Source organism: Anarrhichthys ocellatus, unplaced genomic scaffold, assembly GCF_004355925.1.
Source record: "Anarrhichthys ocellatus isolate YVR2014 unplaced genomic scaffold, GSC_Weel_1.0 scaffold939, whole genome shotgun sequence".
NCBI classification, from domain to species: Eukaryota; Metazoa; Chordata; class Actinopteri; order Perciformes; family Anarhichadidae; genus Anarrhichthys; species Anarrhichthys ocellatus.
The window spans coordinates 1-13,380 of NW_022280913.1; the positions used below are offsets into that span (position 1 = coordinate 1).

Sequence of the window (13,380 nt, forward strand, 5' to 3'; positions counted from 1 at the left end):
AACATGAACTGTTATCACCGAGTGAGTCACGCCGTCTCGCCCACCGATGCCGTGAATCACCGGCTGATATCTGAAGGTGAACCTCGGACACCAGAACAAACAGACGCACCTTGAACTCACCGCCGACAAATAAAACACACTTTAACGACACCGACTTGTAAACGATACGGTAGTTTAAAGAGTTCTTTGTGTTTTACTCCATCAGGATGAAACAAACTGAAGAAGTATGAAGCTGAAATGATTGTGTCAGACAGCGTGGAGCTCGGCTAACATTCGAGGATCCTCGAGACTGAGCTACCGCCGCTCTGTTGCTTGTTAGCTAGCCAAGAGATGCTGCGTTAGCATTAGCTCGACTTTGAATTGTTTCAATACAACGACCAGTTACAACCAGTATCGACTGGTTATGACCCATATCGACCGGTATCAACCAATGTCGACTGGTATGGACTGGTTTAGACCAGTATGGACTGGTTTAGACTGTTATAGACTGGTTTAGACTGGTATGGACTGGTTTAGACCGATATGGACTGGTTTAGACTGGTATCCACTGGTTTAGACCAGTATTGACAGGTTTTCGACAGGTTTAAACCGGTAACCACTGGTTTAAACCGGAGAGTTTGATCTGAAACATCATTTATTAAAACAAAGACGTTTCCCTCCATCAGTCTCATTCTTCCTGCCTGTCATTACTTAACTTCACCACTGAAGACTGTTCATGGGCATGAACCTCCCCCTCTGAGCCCACAGCAGTGACAAGCAGCAGCCTGTTGAAACTCTATCAGAATTCAAGATGAAGCGTTGTCAGAGAGCTCGTTGTGTTGTTTCCTCAGACGAGGCGTTGGCTGCTTTGGGTGGGACTCTGTGGACTCTGAGGATTTGTCTTCAGGGCTTCAGGCTATAGGAGGTGCAGCTCTCTCTGGGATCTAACAAACCACAGGACTCTGTCAACATTTCTAAAACTCACTGAGTTTTTCAGGAAAAGAAAAACTGTGATTTTGTCTTCACATTCAGTTCAGATCCTCTTTAAATTTGTGGGTTTTTCCTAAATATTTTATGACCTTCTGACTTTCCTCCAACACCACCATCGGTTACAAATGTCAATTCTTTTCCAGTATTATTCAAATTGAATGGCCAAGTTTAATGAAATGTTCTGATCTCATTCTAGTTCTTCAGAGGATCAACCCTTCAGATAAACCCCCCCCCCCCCCCTCATAAAAAAGAACACATGTTCATTCTTCTTGCGCCACCCTCAGGACAAATGTTACATTTCTACAAAATCTAAATTAAACATAAATATGATTACAATTATGTAAAAGATTTAAAGATTTTAAAACAACCTTTAAAACTGAGAAAGTAAGTGAGACTAATGCAAAACAATGACTTAATGAGACTAGATTCTGAAAAAAAAGCAGTTGTGAGACTGGTATCAACTGGTTTAGACCAGTATCGACTGGTTTGGACTGGTTTGAACGAGCTGGTTTCGGCCGATAGGGATAAACGATGGATAACGATGAACGATAAATTATATAAATACATTTATAACTAAACTACCTCCCTGTCTCCTCCTGCTGCGACAGTGCGTTGCGACTGTAATGGGAGATCTCGGTACTGCCTCCAGGACGACTGGGGCCTGCACTGCGTCGACTGTCAGGGAAACACTGTGGGCCGCCACTGCGAGCGCTGCAAGGACGGCTTCCACCTGGTGGGGGCGGCGCTGAGCTGCTCACCCTGCCGCTGCAACCCCACAGGTGAGAAACCACAACATGTAGCTTTTAAATAAATCACTCACCAAAGTTCTGAAAAAGAGAAACTAATCCCATTTTATTAATGTTTATTTGCCTCCAGGTTCTGTCAGTGCCACATGTGACAGCAGGGGGCGCTGCAGCTGTAAAGAAGGAGTCACAGGAGATAAATGTGACCGATGCCCAGACGGACCGATCGGACGAAACGGCTGCTTGCAAAGGTGAAGAAACACGTAAAATTATCTCACATTTACATCAGCGTCTCTTTAATTAATGAACTTCAACTAGCAATCCTTCCAGTGCTTTAACTTCTTCTGACACCTCAACTCCTTTCAGTACATTAATTTCAACTGACACTTCAACTCCTTTCAGTACATTAATTTAAACTGACGCTTCAACTCCTTTCAGTACTTTAATTTCAACTGACACTTCAACTCCTTTCAGTACTTTAACTTCTTCTGACACTTCAACTACTTTCAACGCTTTAACTTCTTCTGACACTTCAACTACTTTCAACGCTTTAACTTCTTCTGACACTTCAACTACTTTCAACGATTTAACACTCATCTGACACTTCAACTACTTTCAACGCTTTAACCTTAACTAACTTCAACTCCTTTCAGCGCTTAAACTTCAACTAACACTTCAACTCCTTTCAGCGCTTTAACTTCTTCTGACGCTTCAACTCCTTTCAGTGCTTTAACTTCTTCTGACGCTTCAACTCCTTTCAGTACTTACATCTATGAGTCACTTCTGGTCTAACTTCCTGTCGCTTGTTGTGGTTTTTCTTTAGACGTCAGCCCAGAGAGGATTCTGGGAGTCAGATGTGTTTCTGTTACGGTCACAGCAGCAAATGTTCTGCACAATCTGGTTACTCCGTTCACAACATCACCTCCACCTTTGCCGACGGTAACTTTCACAATAAAAGACCTCACTGTCAATCTCAGTAGTGGGTTCTGGGTAATCATTTCAAAATAAAAGCCTCAGAGAACACCGGTTGTAACAGATTCTCCGTGCCGTGTCTTCAGGTCCGGACGGTTGGAAGGTGGCGACAGCGCAAGGCGTCACCCTCGACGACGTTCACTTCCGCTGGTCACCGCAGCACCACGACCTGGAGGTGATCTCCAAAAATAGCCTGCCCGTTTACCTGTACGCCCCAGGTGAGAACAAGCCCCGCCTCCTTTACGCCCCTTCTGTCATCCATCTGCTTTTCATTTCTTTCATGTATTTTCCCACCGATTTCTGTCTCCTTCTTTCTTGTCCTTGTCGCTTCTCCTTTCCCCTCCTATCACTTCCTTTCATTTCTCCCCTCCTTGCCTCTCCAAATGTATCCTTCTTTCTTTTCCTTTCCTTCTCATCTCCTCCTACTGTGTCTACTTGTCCTTGTTTCCTTTCCTTCTCTCTCCTCCCTTCTCTATCATGTCTCCCTCTTTCCTTTCTTCTACTTCTCTTTTTTTCTATACATCCTCTTCTCCTCCTCTCATGTCCTCTCTTCTCCCCCTTATTTCCTTCCTCCTCATTCTCTCTCCATGTCTCCTTGTCCTTCTTTCCTTTCCTTTACCTCCTCAAATCTCCTTCTTTCCTTACCTTTCCTCCTTCTCATTTCTCCTTCCCATTCTTTCCCTCTCATCCTCCTTCTAACCTTTTCTGTCTTTCCTCGCCTCCTCTCCTCACTTGCCCAGCCCCTACTTTCCTCTCCTATCCTCTCTGCACACATCCTTTTGTCCTGTCCTCTTTCCTCTCCTCTCATCTCCTCCCTCCTCACCAGGTGTTTCTCTCCCACAGCTCCTTACCTGGGTAATCAAGTGCTGAGTTACGGTCAGAACTTTTCCTTCTCGCTGCGTCTGGACCGCGGCGTCCGTCACCCGTCCACCAACGACGTGGTTCTGGAAGGCGCCGGCCTCCGAGCGGCGGCCTCGCTGGGCGACCTGCGCTCCATCGTCCCCTGTGGACAGAAGATAAGCTACACATTCAGGTTAGAACATCGATAAGCCCCGCCCACCCGGTGCTCCAGGCTGCTTAAATCAAACGCCCCTCGTTCTTGTTCCAACTTAAATGTTTTCTTTTGCACTCAAGTGTGAACATTCCTGAAGAATGCTGCTGCTTCTAATCAGAGCAAGTAGAAACAAACTGGAGCATTTACTGGAGGATCAGGTTTATTTTGGGTTTAGAAGTAAGAATCTAAAATAATCAGAGTCAAAACGTTAAAAAATAAAATAAGAAGGAATTTAAATTGTTTAGGGTTAAGGTACTTTTTAGGGTTCTTTTGCCTATTTTTACCCATTTAAATTCCTTTTTATTTGATTTTTTAAGGGTTCTTTTAGGGAATTTAAATGGGTAAAAATAGGCAAAAGAAAAAATAATCATGACCACAGTAAATCATTACGATTTCACAATAGTGAAAATAATAGTACAAAATATTGAGACCATATTTCCCTTTTTTTCACGTATGATTTACCTTTACAGAGAACATAAAATGAGGACTTTAACTGTAGTAGATGTGTTCCACGTGCTTTTACTGTGAAGGCCCAGTGTTTTAATGTGAAGTTTTTTGTGAACTTTGTGTTTCAACATTCCTTCTGTGTGATGAACAGACTGGACGAGCAGCCCGGCAGCAGGTGGAGGCCTCAGCTCTCCTCCTCACAGTTCCAGACGCTCCTCCAGAACCTCACCGCCATCAAGATCCGGGCAACATTCGGAGAAAATGGTGAGCTTCCTTCTTTCCTTCCCTCTCTTTGACTTACTTCCTTTCCTCATCCACTCTGTGCTTCCTTTGATTTTTGTTTCAGAGAGCAACTCTTTCTCTCAAATGTATATTCCTTCAGCTGGGTCTTCTGTTCACATCATCAAACAAAAGTACACAGTTTTTCAAAATAAAGCAAAACGTTTAGCTTTCAGCACTCACACATAGTTTTTCAAAATAAAGCTAAACTTTCAGCTTTCAGCACTTTCAACTCAGTTCCTCCATAAAAAGACATTTTGACTTGTTTTATTCTAGATATTTGGAGGACGATCTTGATTGAACTTTTGTGTCTTTTCAGGACGCGGGTATCTCGCCAACGTGCGGCTGGTGACGGCGCGGCGTGCCGACGGCGCTCGGGCACGTTGGGTCCAGACATGCAGCTGCCCGCCGGGTTACGAGGGCGACTTCTGCGAGCGGTGCGCCGCCGGCTTCAGACGTGGGACCCCCACAGACGACGCCTTCGGCACCTGTGAGCCCTGCAGCTGCAGAGGAGGCAGCTGCGACCCGCAGACGGGCGACTGTTACTCCGCCGACGAGACGCCCGGAGAGCTCAGCTGCTCCAAGGGCTTCTACCGGGACCCCTGGCAGCCTCGCACCTGTGTGAAGTGTCCCTGTCCGGACGGAGTGTCCTGCTCGCTGCCTGCAGGTTCACTGGCGCCCCGGTGTGACCGCTGTCCAACCGGAACCACAGGTTGGTCTCCAGGACTATTATATCTTATCACAGTACTACCTTTATGACGTCACGGGAGATTAGAAATCTGTTTGTCATCGTTTCCCCCGTTTGCGCCTCATGTTGTTAAAACATTTACACAGAAACATTTCTATGGCTAGACCTCTAAAACACTTTAAACACTGCTACCGTGGTATACCGTGGGCCCAACTTATATCTGTATCTTGATATCTATATCTATATCTATATATCTAAACTTTAATCAAACAGTCCTTGGTGACCCTTAAGTGCAACCAATGAGCTGTAACCACAGACTGTATATAAGAAGTGGACGTAGTCATCGTGACATCCCTCATCGGTTGGTGGACTGCGGTCTTGAAGCCTTGAGTTCATTGATTTTGCGTCGCCATCTCTTTTTTTAACAACCAGTGAACAGGAAGTGACCATATCTGGACTGAGGAAGAGCAACTGTAGAGACCTGTCAATCATTACATTACAGTCATTTAGCAGACGCTTTTATCCAAAAGCAACTTACAATTCAGAGTCTATCACATTTCTACACCGTAGGCACAACTACGGGAGCAATTTTGGGGTTAAGTGTCTTGCTCAAGGACACATCGATTTTTTAAGGGTTCTTTTAGCGGAGCCGGAGTTCGAACCGCCGACCCTCTGGTTGAAAGATGGCCCTGCTATCCACTTAGCCACAATCTCCCCACAATCACTGTGTAGCCCCGCCCCAAAGCATCCCCTGCTTTATGGTCTGTTTGACTCTAAATGGACCATAATGTACTAAATGAACATCATGCTGTATTGAAGAAGACTTGAAACTAGAGATTGAGACCATAAACTCATGTTTACAATGTTTACTGAGGTAATAAATCAAGAGAGAAGTAGAGTCATTTTCTCATAGACTTCTATACAACCAGAGGAGTCGCCCCCTGGTGGACACTAGAGAGAATGCAGCTTTAACACATGAAGCTTTGGCTTAATCAGAGGTTGTGGTTGCTCCCACATCCTTCTTGATTATTGTGTTCTTCCTTCTCTGAAGTAAAACTGTATGAATAGTTGCTTGTCTTCCGATATGAAACTAAATCTACACCATGTCCCCTCAGGTCCTCGCTGTAACGCCTGTCAGGAGGGTTTTTACCGCGGTCCTCCTCGTGGTGACGTTGTGCAGCAAACCTGCCGGCCCTGCCGGTGTAACGGACACATCGACGTCAGCGTGGCGGGAAGCTGCGATGGCAGCAGCGGCGAATGTCTGAAGTGTACGAACAACACGATGGGTCCGAGCTGCGAGGCCTGTGTGACCGGTTTCTACCACGGACGAGCCGCCGACGCCTGCAAACGTAAGATCAGTCGGGATGCTCCCGATGCACACTCTCTGGTTTCTCTGATTTTATTTGGTTTGTTGGGTAAATATGTGGTTTAAAACATCACTTTACATTTCTGTTTTGACATTTTACGGACGAATAAATTACTGTTGAATTGTTGGATGAAGAAATCTTCAGCTTTTTATTCCAGTTCGGCCTCTTAATTTAAGATGTAAAAGGAAAAGCAAAGAAAATCTTTAGTATTTTAGGTGGAATTTGGCTCAATTGAAATGGTTACACCCGAACATCTTTCACCACTGTTTTAACTCTAACGTAATAGAACATTGCATTGTGGGTCACACGTGTAAATGATTGTTCCCTCTCTTGTTTTCGTGGACCAGCGTGTGACTGCGACCTTCGGGGCTCTGAGTCCAGACAGTGTGATGATTCGGGTCGCTGTCGGTGCAGACCTGGCTACGAGGGTCTGGGGTGCCAGAGGTCCGACTGTCCCGCCTGTTTTAGCCCCATCAAGACAAAGGTAACGACGACAACTGTCGGATGGATGGTGATCGCTTAATTGATCCTCTGACTCGTCATCATAGCGCCGTCATCAGGTCAACATGTTACTTTTGGTTTATGACCAAACACCTGCAGAACAAAAGACATTCAATTAGCTAACATTAGCATGCTAATAGGCTAAGCTAAGATGGTGAACATGGTAAACACTGTACCTGCTCAACATTAGCACGTTAGCATGCCGATGTCAGCACCAACACTGCCTCTCATTCGCTCACACATCGAGGTGTCTCTCAAGGACAAGAGAACATGTGGACAGGGGGAGCCGGGGGATCGAACCTGCAACCCTGTGATTAGTGAACGACCCGAGATTTGGCAACACAGCAACGTCAATCACAATAACAAACGGGGGTTAAATGAGTTGGTTGAACTCTTTGTGTGTTTTCAGATGGAGGCGTACGCCAGCAAACTGAAGGAGCTGGAGACTCTGTTCTCAGGAACGGCCGGGGGTTTGAATCCAGCCGGCAGGGATCAGTTGGAGGCTGCTCTGAGGGCCACGGAGGAGCTGGTGGACGACCTGCAGTACGACACCGAGCTGCTGGCAGGTAAGACGTTTCGTTCACCTCGCTTTTAAAGATTGTCTCTTATTTAACGCAGCAATCGTCAAAGTGACGCTCCTGTGTTCCAACAGGTCAGGAGAAGAGCCTGCAGGGCCGCCTGTCGTCCATCAGCAGGAGTCAGCTGGCCGAGGGCCGGGTCCTCCAGAACGTCGGCGACGCAGCGGACGACACCAAACAACAGCAGCAGACGTACAAGACGAAGGTGGAGGAGGTTCGGAGTGTGATGGAGGAGATGAAACGCAAACTGGACGAGGCCAAGGCCAACCTCAGATCAGCTGTAAGTCCAACATAAAGTCAGAAGGTCATATCTGGAGTTTAAAGGAGCATAAACATAACAGCTGCTTTGGTCTCTTCCTTCCTGTCAGGGGATTCCTCTTGGAGACGCTCCGCAGGGTTCAAACCTCCTCTCCTCTCTGGAGCAGACGGCCACCAGTCTGGCTGATAAGTGAGTCCATCATATTCATTTCATGGTAAAAACCACTGATAAACCGATGAAGAGTTTTGACACCACGTCTTCATCACTTCCTCCTCTCCGTCCGGTCCTGCAGACATCAGACGAAGGCAGACGCTGTGCAGCGAAGCGCCAACGAAGCTCTAAGTGACTCAGAGAAGAGTCTCGCTCTGGTCCGAACCCTCATGAACAAAGAGAACAAAGTCAAAGAGCTGATCGGAGATCTCAAAACCATGTGAGTCTCTTTCTGTCAGTCTGAGCTCCTCCCACTTAAGATTCCTCATTTACTAACAGGGGGATTATGGGTAATATGCGACGGTCCTGTTCATTTGTCCTCAGTGTCTGTTTAGTTGTAAAAAAAGTATTTGTCAATGATAAGAAGACAAAAGGTACAAGACTGTAACGGACACTACGAGTCCCAGAGATCACCTTGGTGAGGACGGGTTTGTTTTCACCAAACAATGCTGGTGTGATCCGGTCTTAAGAGCAGAGTGAAGGTAGAGGAGCTTGTTGGATAAATGTTTAATCCTGACTCTCCACAGCCATGGCTGCCGAGGTCCATGGGTTAGGGTTTTTCAGGACAGAAGGTGAAGCATTCCCAGTGGATGACCCGTAGATTATCAATAATCAAGGATACCGGGACGAACGCCAATCTGCGTTTGAGACTCTAAACTAATGATGTCCGTGTGTCCAGGTACGACAAGACTTCGGGCCAGGTGAAGGGTTTGGAGAACCAGGCAGCCCGGCTGAGCGGCGAGGCCAAAGACGAGAGCAACATGGCGGACGGCATGCTGAAAAACATCGCCAAGCTGGAGCAAAGCATCCCGTCGTCCCTGAAGGTGAGACCGAGATGTGCAGTCCACCTTTAGAAAACAACGAGTCCTCCCAACCTCAAAGGACACACTCAACGTTCTTATTCTGTTCTCCTCATTATGCTCAGGGGCAGGTGGATGCCATGGTTTCCAGGTTGGACGGTGTGAAGAAGGAGGTGGATAAAGACATCTCAGACCTGGAGGTGCTGCAGGACGGCGTGCTGCAAGACAAGGGCGTCACTGGGGAACTGCTAGCAAGGGGCAAGGCCGCCCAGCAGGTACTGAAGGATTATGGGAACTCAGTCTGACATCCAAGGTGCAAAATACCCAGGGGCAATCCAGACTGGCAATCCAGTCTGACGATGTGCTGCTTTAATCCAGGTTCTTGCGAAATGCTCAAATTTGTCCAAAAGATCAAGTTAGAGGCCCCCTGCTATAACTCTGCTATTCAGGGGGTCTGAAGTGTCACTCAGGGCATCTCGGACCCCCCTAGAAACCCTGTGTATTTCACACACTGTGGACGTCTAAAATGAACACTTCCCTTGTTGAGTTGAGTTGATGTGGTTTCATCTCTGCAGGATTTCAACAAGCTGCTGGACAGAGTCAACGTCGCCAAGACCGACACCGAGGACGCTCTGAAACGCATCAACAGCAACACCAAGGAGCTAGACGACGCCCTAAACACCCTGAGAGGTAGACGGACAGACAGACAGACAGACAGACAGACAGACGGACAGACAGACAGAAAGACGGACAGACAGACAGACACACAGACTCTCTCTGGTTGCCCTATAAACTCTGGACTGAATGCGACTCCTCCTCGTTCTTCCTCCACAGGGTTCGACCAGCAGATCGATGACGGCAAAGCTCAGGCCGCCGCCGCCATCAAGCGACTCCCCGGCATCAACGCCACCATCCAGCAGGCCGTCGCCAACAACGCGGAGACGGTCTCCGTCCTGGGAGATGTCTCTGAAGGCTACGAAAAGGCGCTAGGATCCGTCAGCGTGCTGGCGAACCGGGTTAAGAATCTGGAGGTAACGACCGATCATCAACAGAAATGAGGAATCTGAGAAAGATTACCGGCGCTGTGAGATGAGTTTCATGTCTTCTAATGGATCTCATCTCAAGGTTTCCCTCGGTCTTCATTAGTGGAAGCAGTTGTGTGTTGACATGAGAGCTCAGCAGCAACACACGGTTCATTCCTGACAGAACAAAACTAACTCAACTTTGTCTGGAACTTCGAAGCAACTTGAGTCGTTTTCTATTCCGAACCTAAACGTCTTTCATTCTAAACTGTATTCATATTTTTGTCATTTATTTCCTTTCCTGAATAGCTTTTTGGAATCTGTCGTCCACCTCATTCGTCCCATTTCATTCCTTTCCTGCAGGAAACACGATGCAACTCAAAGCTGAGAGAACTGAGTTTAATCTGTAAAATATAAAACGAGATTTGAAACGACTCATACTTTCAGGTCATTTTAACTTGGAAAGTAATTTCAAGACTTCCTTCTAACTAAAATATGTGAGTTGAAATCACTAGTTGGGACAAGTGAACAGAATGCATGATAATAAGTTGTATATCTTTTTAACTTGCATGGCTAAGTTGAGTAAACGCATCCTATACATTCATGTGAACTTACAAAGAGCAATCCAAAGCTAAAGTAAACTCAAAGTCATGAATTGAAACAAATTGTAAATCCAATTTGACTTAACTTGAAAGTTTAAGGCAGCAATTGAACTTACGTTTTTAAGTTGAACACATAGATTTCTATTACAGTGTAGTACTGAAGCTGTCGTTGCTGTTCTTGCCTGTAGAGGGCGACGTTGGTGCGTCTACACTGTTAACTCGCTGTTTGAAGGCCGTTAACGTTCTTGTAGGTTCTCGTCTCTTATCGGGTCAGTATGTCCGTCGACTGCTTTTATTTGTTATTTTCTTGGAACATTTTTGAATTGATTGAACTAATACATCGTTTTTCATAGTTCTGTCTGAATAGAATCCTGTTCATTGAATATCCTATATACATAAAATACATACGTTATCTGTGTATCGTTAGATTGCACTGTTGGTACTTGTTCTTCCTCTGCATGTAGTGGGATTACATTCGATCTGTGCTTTTCATACAAACCCGTGATTCCAGTATTCGGACGTCCTCTCGGTGCTGACTCGGGTTTTCTTTTCTCTTCAGGATACATTTGGAAATGTTCCGTCTCATGCCGGTCTGTTGGATGAAGCCACCAAGCTGAACAAGGACGCGCAGGATCTGAAGACGCAGGCGTCAGACACCGCCGGAGAACTGGACTTGGAGCTGAACGCCGGCAGGAAGCTGGAGGCCGACGCCGAGGAGGTAAAACAGGCGAACGAAGAATGAAGAGGAGAGACGCAGGATGGATCGTTTATTACTCACAATGGTCCAAAGCCTCAGAGTTCTGACGTCTGACGTCTATACCTTAGTTCTAGCACTTTACGTCACATTCCACCAAACATTGATCCAAAAACTGAACTCATCACTGCGTCATCCTCTTCCTCTTGTCTGGGCAGCTCAAATGATATTTGCACTTTTCTGGGAAATGTTTTCGTATTTCGTCCCAATTTTCCTGCAGGATTCTCAACTAATGTTTCCCAGAGACAGTTAGTTTAGTTTATTTAGTTTATTTAGTTTGCTCAATTTAAACAATAAAATAAAGATAAACAAACATAACAGATAAATAATATCACAGAGCAGGAAGAGGCAAAAAGCCAACTGGGCTCATAGAATATTAATATATTACAATATTACAGAGAACATAAAATGAATATGCAGAAGATATGACTACGTACATGTTCTCATATCTTTGGCTTGATGTTCGTGGCATGACTGCGTTAAACTCCTCAGCGGCGTCTCTGGGAGCACTTTGGTGTTTTCATGAATAGACATGCTGGGTTCAGAATAACGGATGATATGAGGTCACGTACGCTCATTCGCGTCCTCACCGGGAGGTTAACCCGAACCCGACCGTGACGTGAATGTTTTCTACTCTGCAGGCTGCTGAGGAAGCGACGGCAGCGTTCAACAACGCCAGACGGACCCGAGACGCCGTGGGACAAACCCTGAGAGACATCAGCAGTCTGCTGGCCAACACCAGTGAGTTCAGCCGTGTTCTCTCTGCTTCTTATCATCAAACCAGGAGAAGCAGAACTATATTCACCTTCTTCTTCTCCTCCTCCTCTTCCTCCTCAGACCAGACCGGTGCGGTGGACGAGACGCAGCTGAAGAGCCTGGAGGACTCTGTGGGCGGCGCTCAGAGAGAGGTGGAGGACGTCCTGAGGCCTCGGCTGAGGGACATGGAGCAGCAGGAGGCCGCCCTGAGCCGCCGGGTGACCGGCATCAACCTGGACATCAAGGCCATCATGAGAGACATCAGAAACCTGAAGGACATCGTGGACGCCGTCCCCAAGGGCTGCTACAACAGACCCCCCAAGGAGAAGCCCTGAAGCACATCTATCCACCTCCTGTAAAGCAGTGATTATCCTGCTGCCAAACGTATTAATGCTCATATTAATACAATATTATAGACCATACCATACCATAGATGAACATCTCAAGAAACATCTTTCATGAACAAAGTGCTTCAGTCTTCAGCTGCTGTCTCATGAAATATCACTGGGTCCTACATCTCCCACAATGCAACTTGATATTAGTGCTGAACAGAGCTCATATCACGGCCATATCTATACTCACATTTCTAATATTGTTTTCATTCACTCGGCCACATTAAATATAACACCATCACGTCATTCTGGGTTTCATTGGTCGTTGGACACGTGTGTGTGTGTGCGTGTGTGTGTGTGTGTGTGTGTGTGTGAATACTATATCTGAGTCTGGAGACATCAGGTTACTGTGATCCCCGTGCTGCGTTCAGGTCATGCGTCAGTGTCTTCCTGTTTGTCTACAGATTGTTTTTGTGTTTTACAGTAAAAACAGATTATTGTTGATCGTTTCATGAGTTCATTTTAAAACAAGAAACACTGAAACTACAGAACTACTACAGCAGCTACTGATAACCTTTAATAATCATAAACGTCTCCTCCGGTTGTTGAACATAATAGATATAGATCCTGCTGTACATGAAACGACATGTCTGTGTTTATGTCTCTGATGATGGTGAGTGTGTGTGAATGTAAACCTGTTCTATTTATAACTGTACATAAAGTACATCTTTCATCTTTTCACATTCAGTGTTTGTTCTGTTCTCATTAAAGTCACAAATATGTTTATGTATTGAAACTGCTTTTAAATAAAAAGCTGCTGCACTTTCTTCTGATTTATGTTTCATTATTCATCACTTTGATGTATTTCCTTTATGCGTAAATGTCTATAACAACAAACACATTTAGATTATTTAGATAATAACCGTCAAATATGTGTAACGTCATATATTTAATATATTTTATTTAGGCAGCTTGTAAAATCAGTAGTGAAAATAATAACACACACACAGACACACACACAGACACACACACACACACACACACACA

The 13,380-nt window shown here is 45.7% G+C and overlaps 1 protein-coding gene across 1 annotated transcript; it reads left to right on the forward strand.

Annotated features, from left to right (window-relative positions):
* Positions 1-1,546: 1,546 nt before the first annotated feature.
* On the forward strand, positions 1,547-13,160 carry LOC116377143 (laminin subunit gamma-2-like; the record flags this gene model as incomplete). Its single annotated transcript, XM_031838709.1, has 20 exons — positions 1,547-1,748; positions 1,846-1,963; positions 2,536-2,651; positions 2,771-2,902; positions 3,528-3,717; positions 4,337-4,449; positions 4,784-5,176; positions 6,268-6,501; positions 6,867-7,003; positions 7,430-7,586; positions 7,673-7,878; positions 7,967-8,046; positions 8,150-8,287; positions 8,747-8,891; positions 8,993-9,142; positions 9,443-9,557; positions 9,702-9,898; positions 11,051-11,209; positions 11,887-11,986; positions 12,083-13,160. Coding segments are annotated over 20 exons (3,336 nt in total), but the record flags the coding sequence as incomplete, so codon positions are not given.
* Positions 13,161-13,380: the final 220 nt, after the last annotated feature.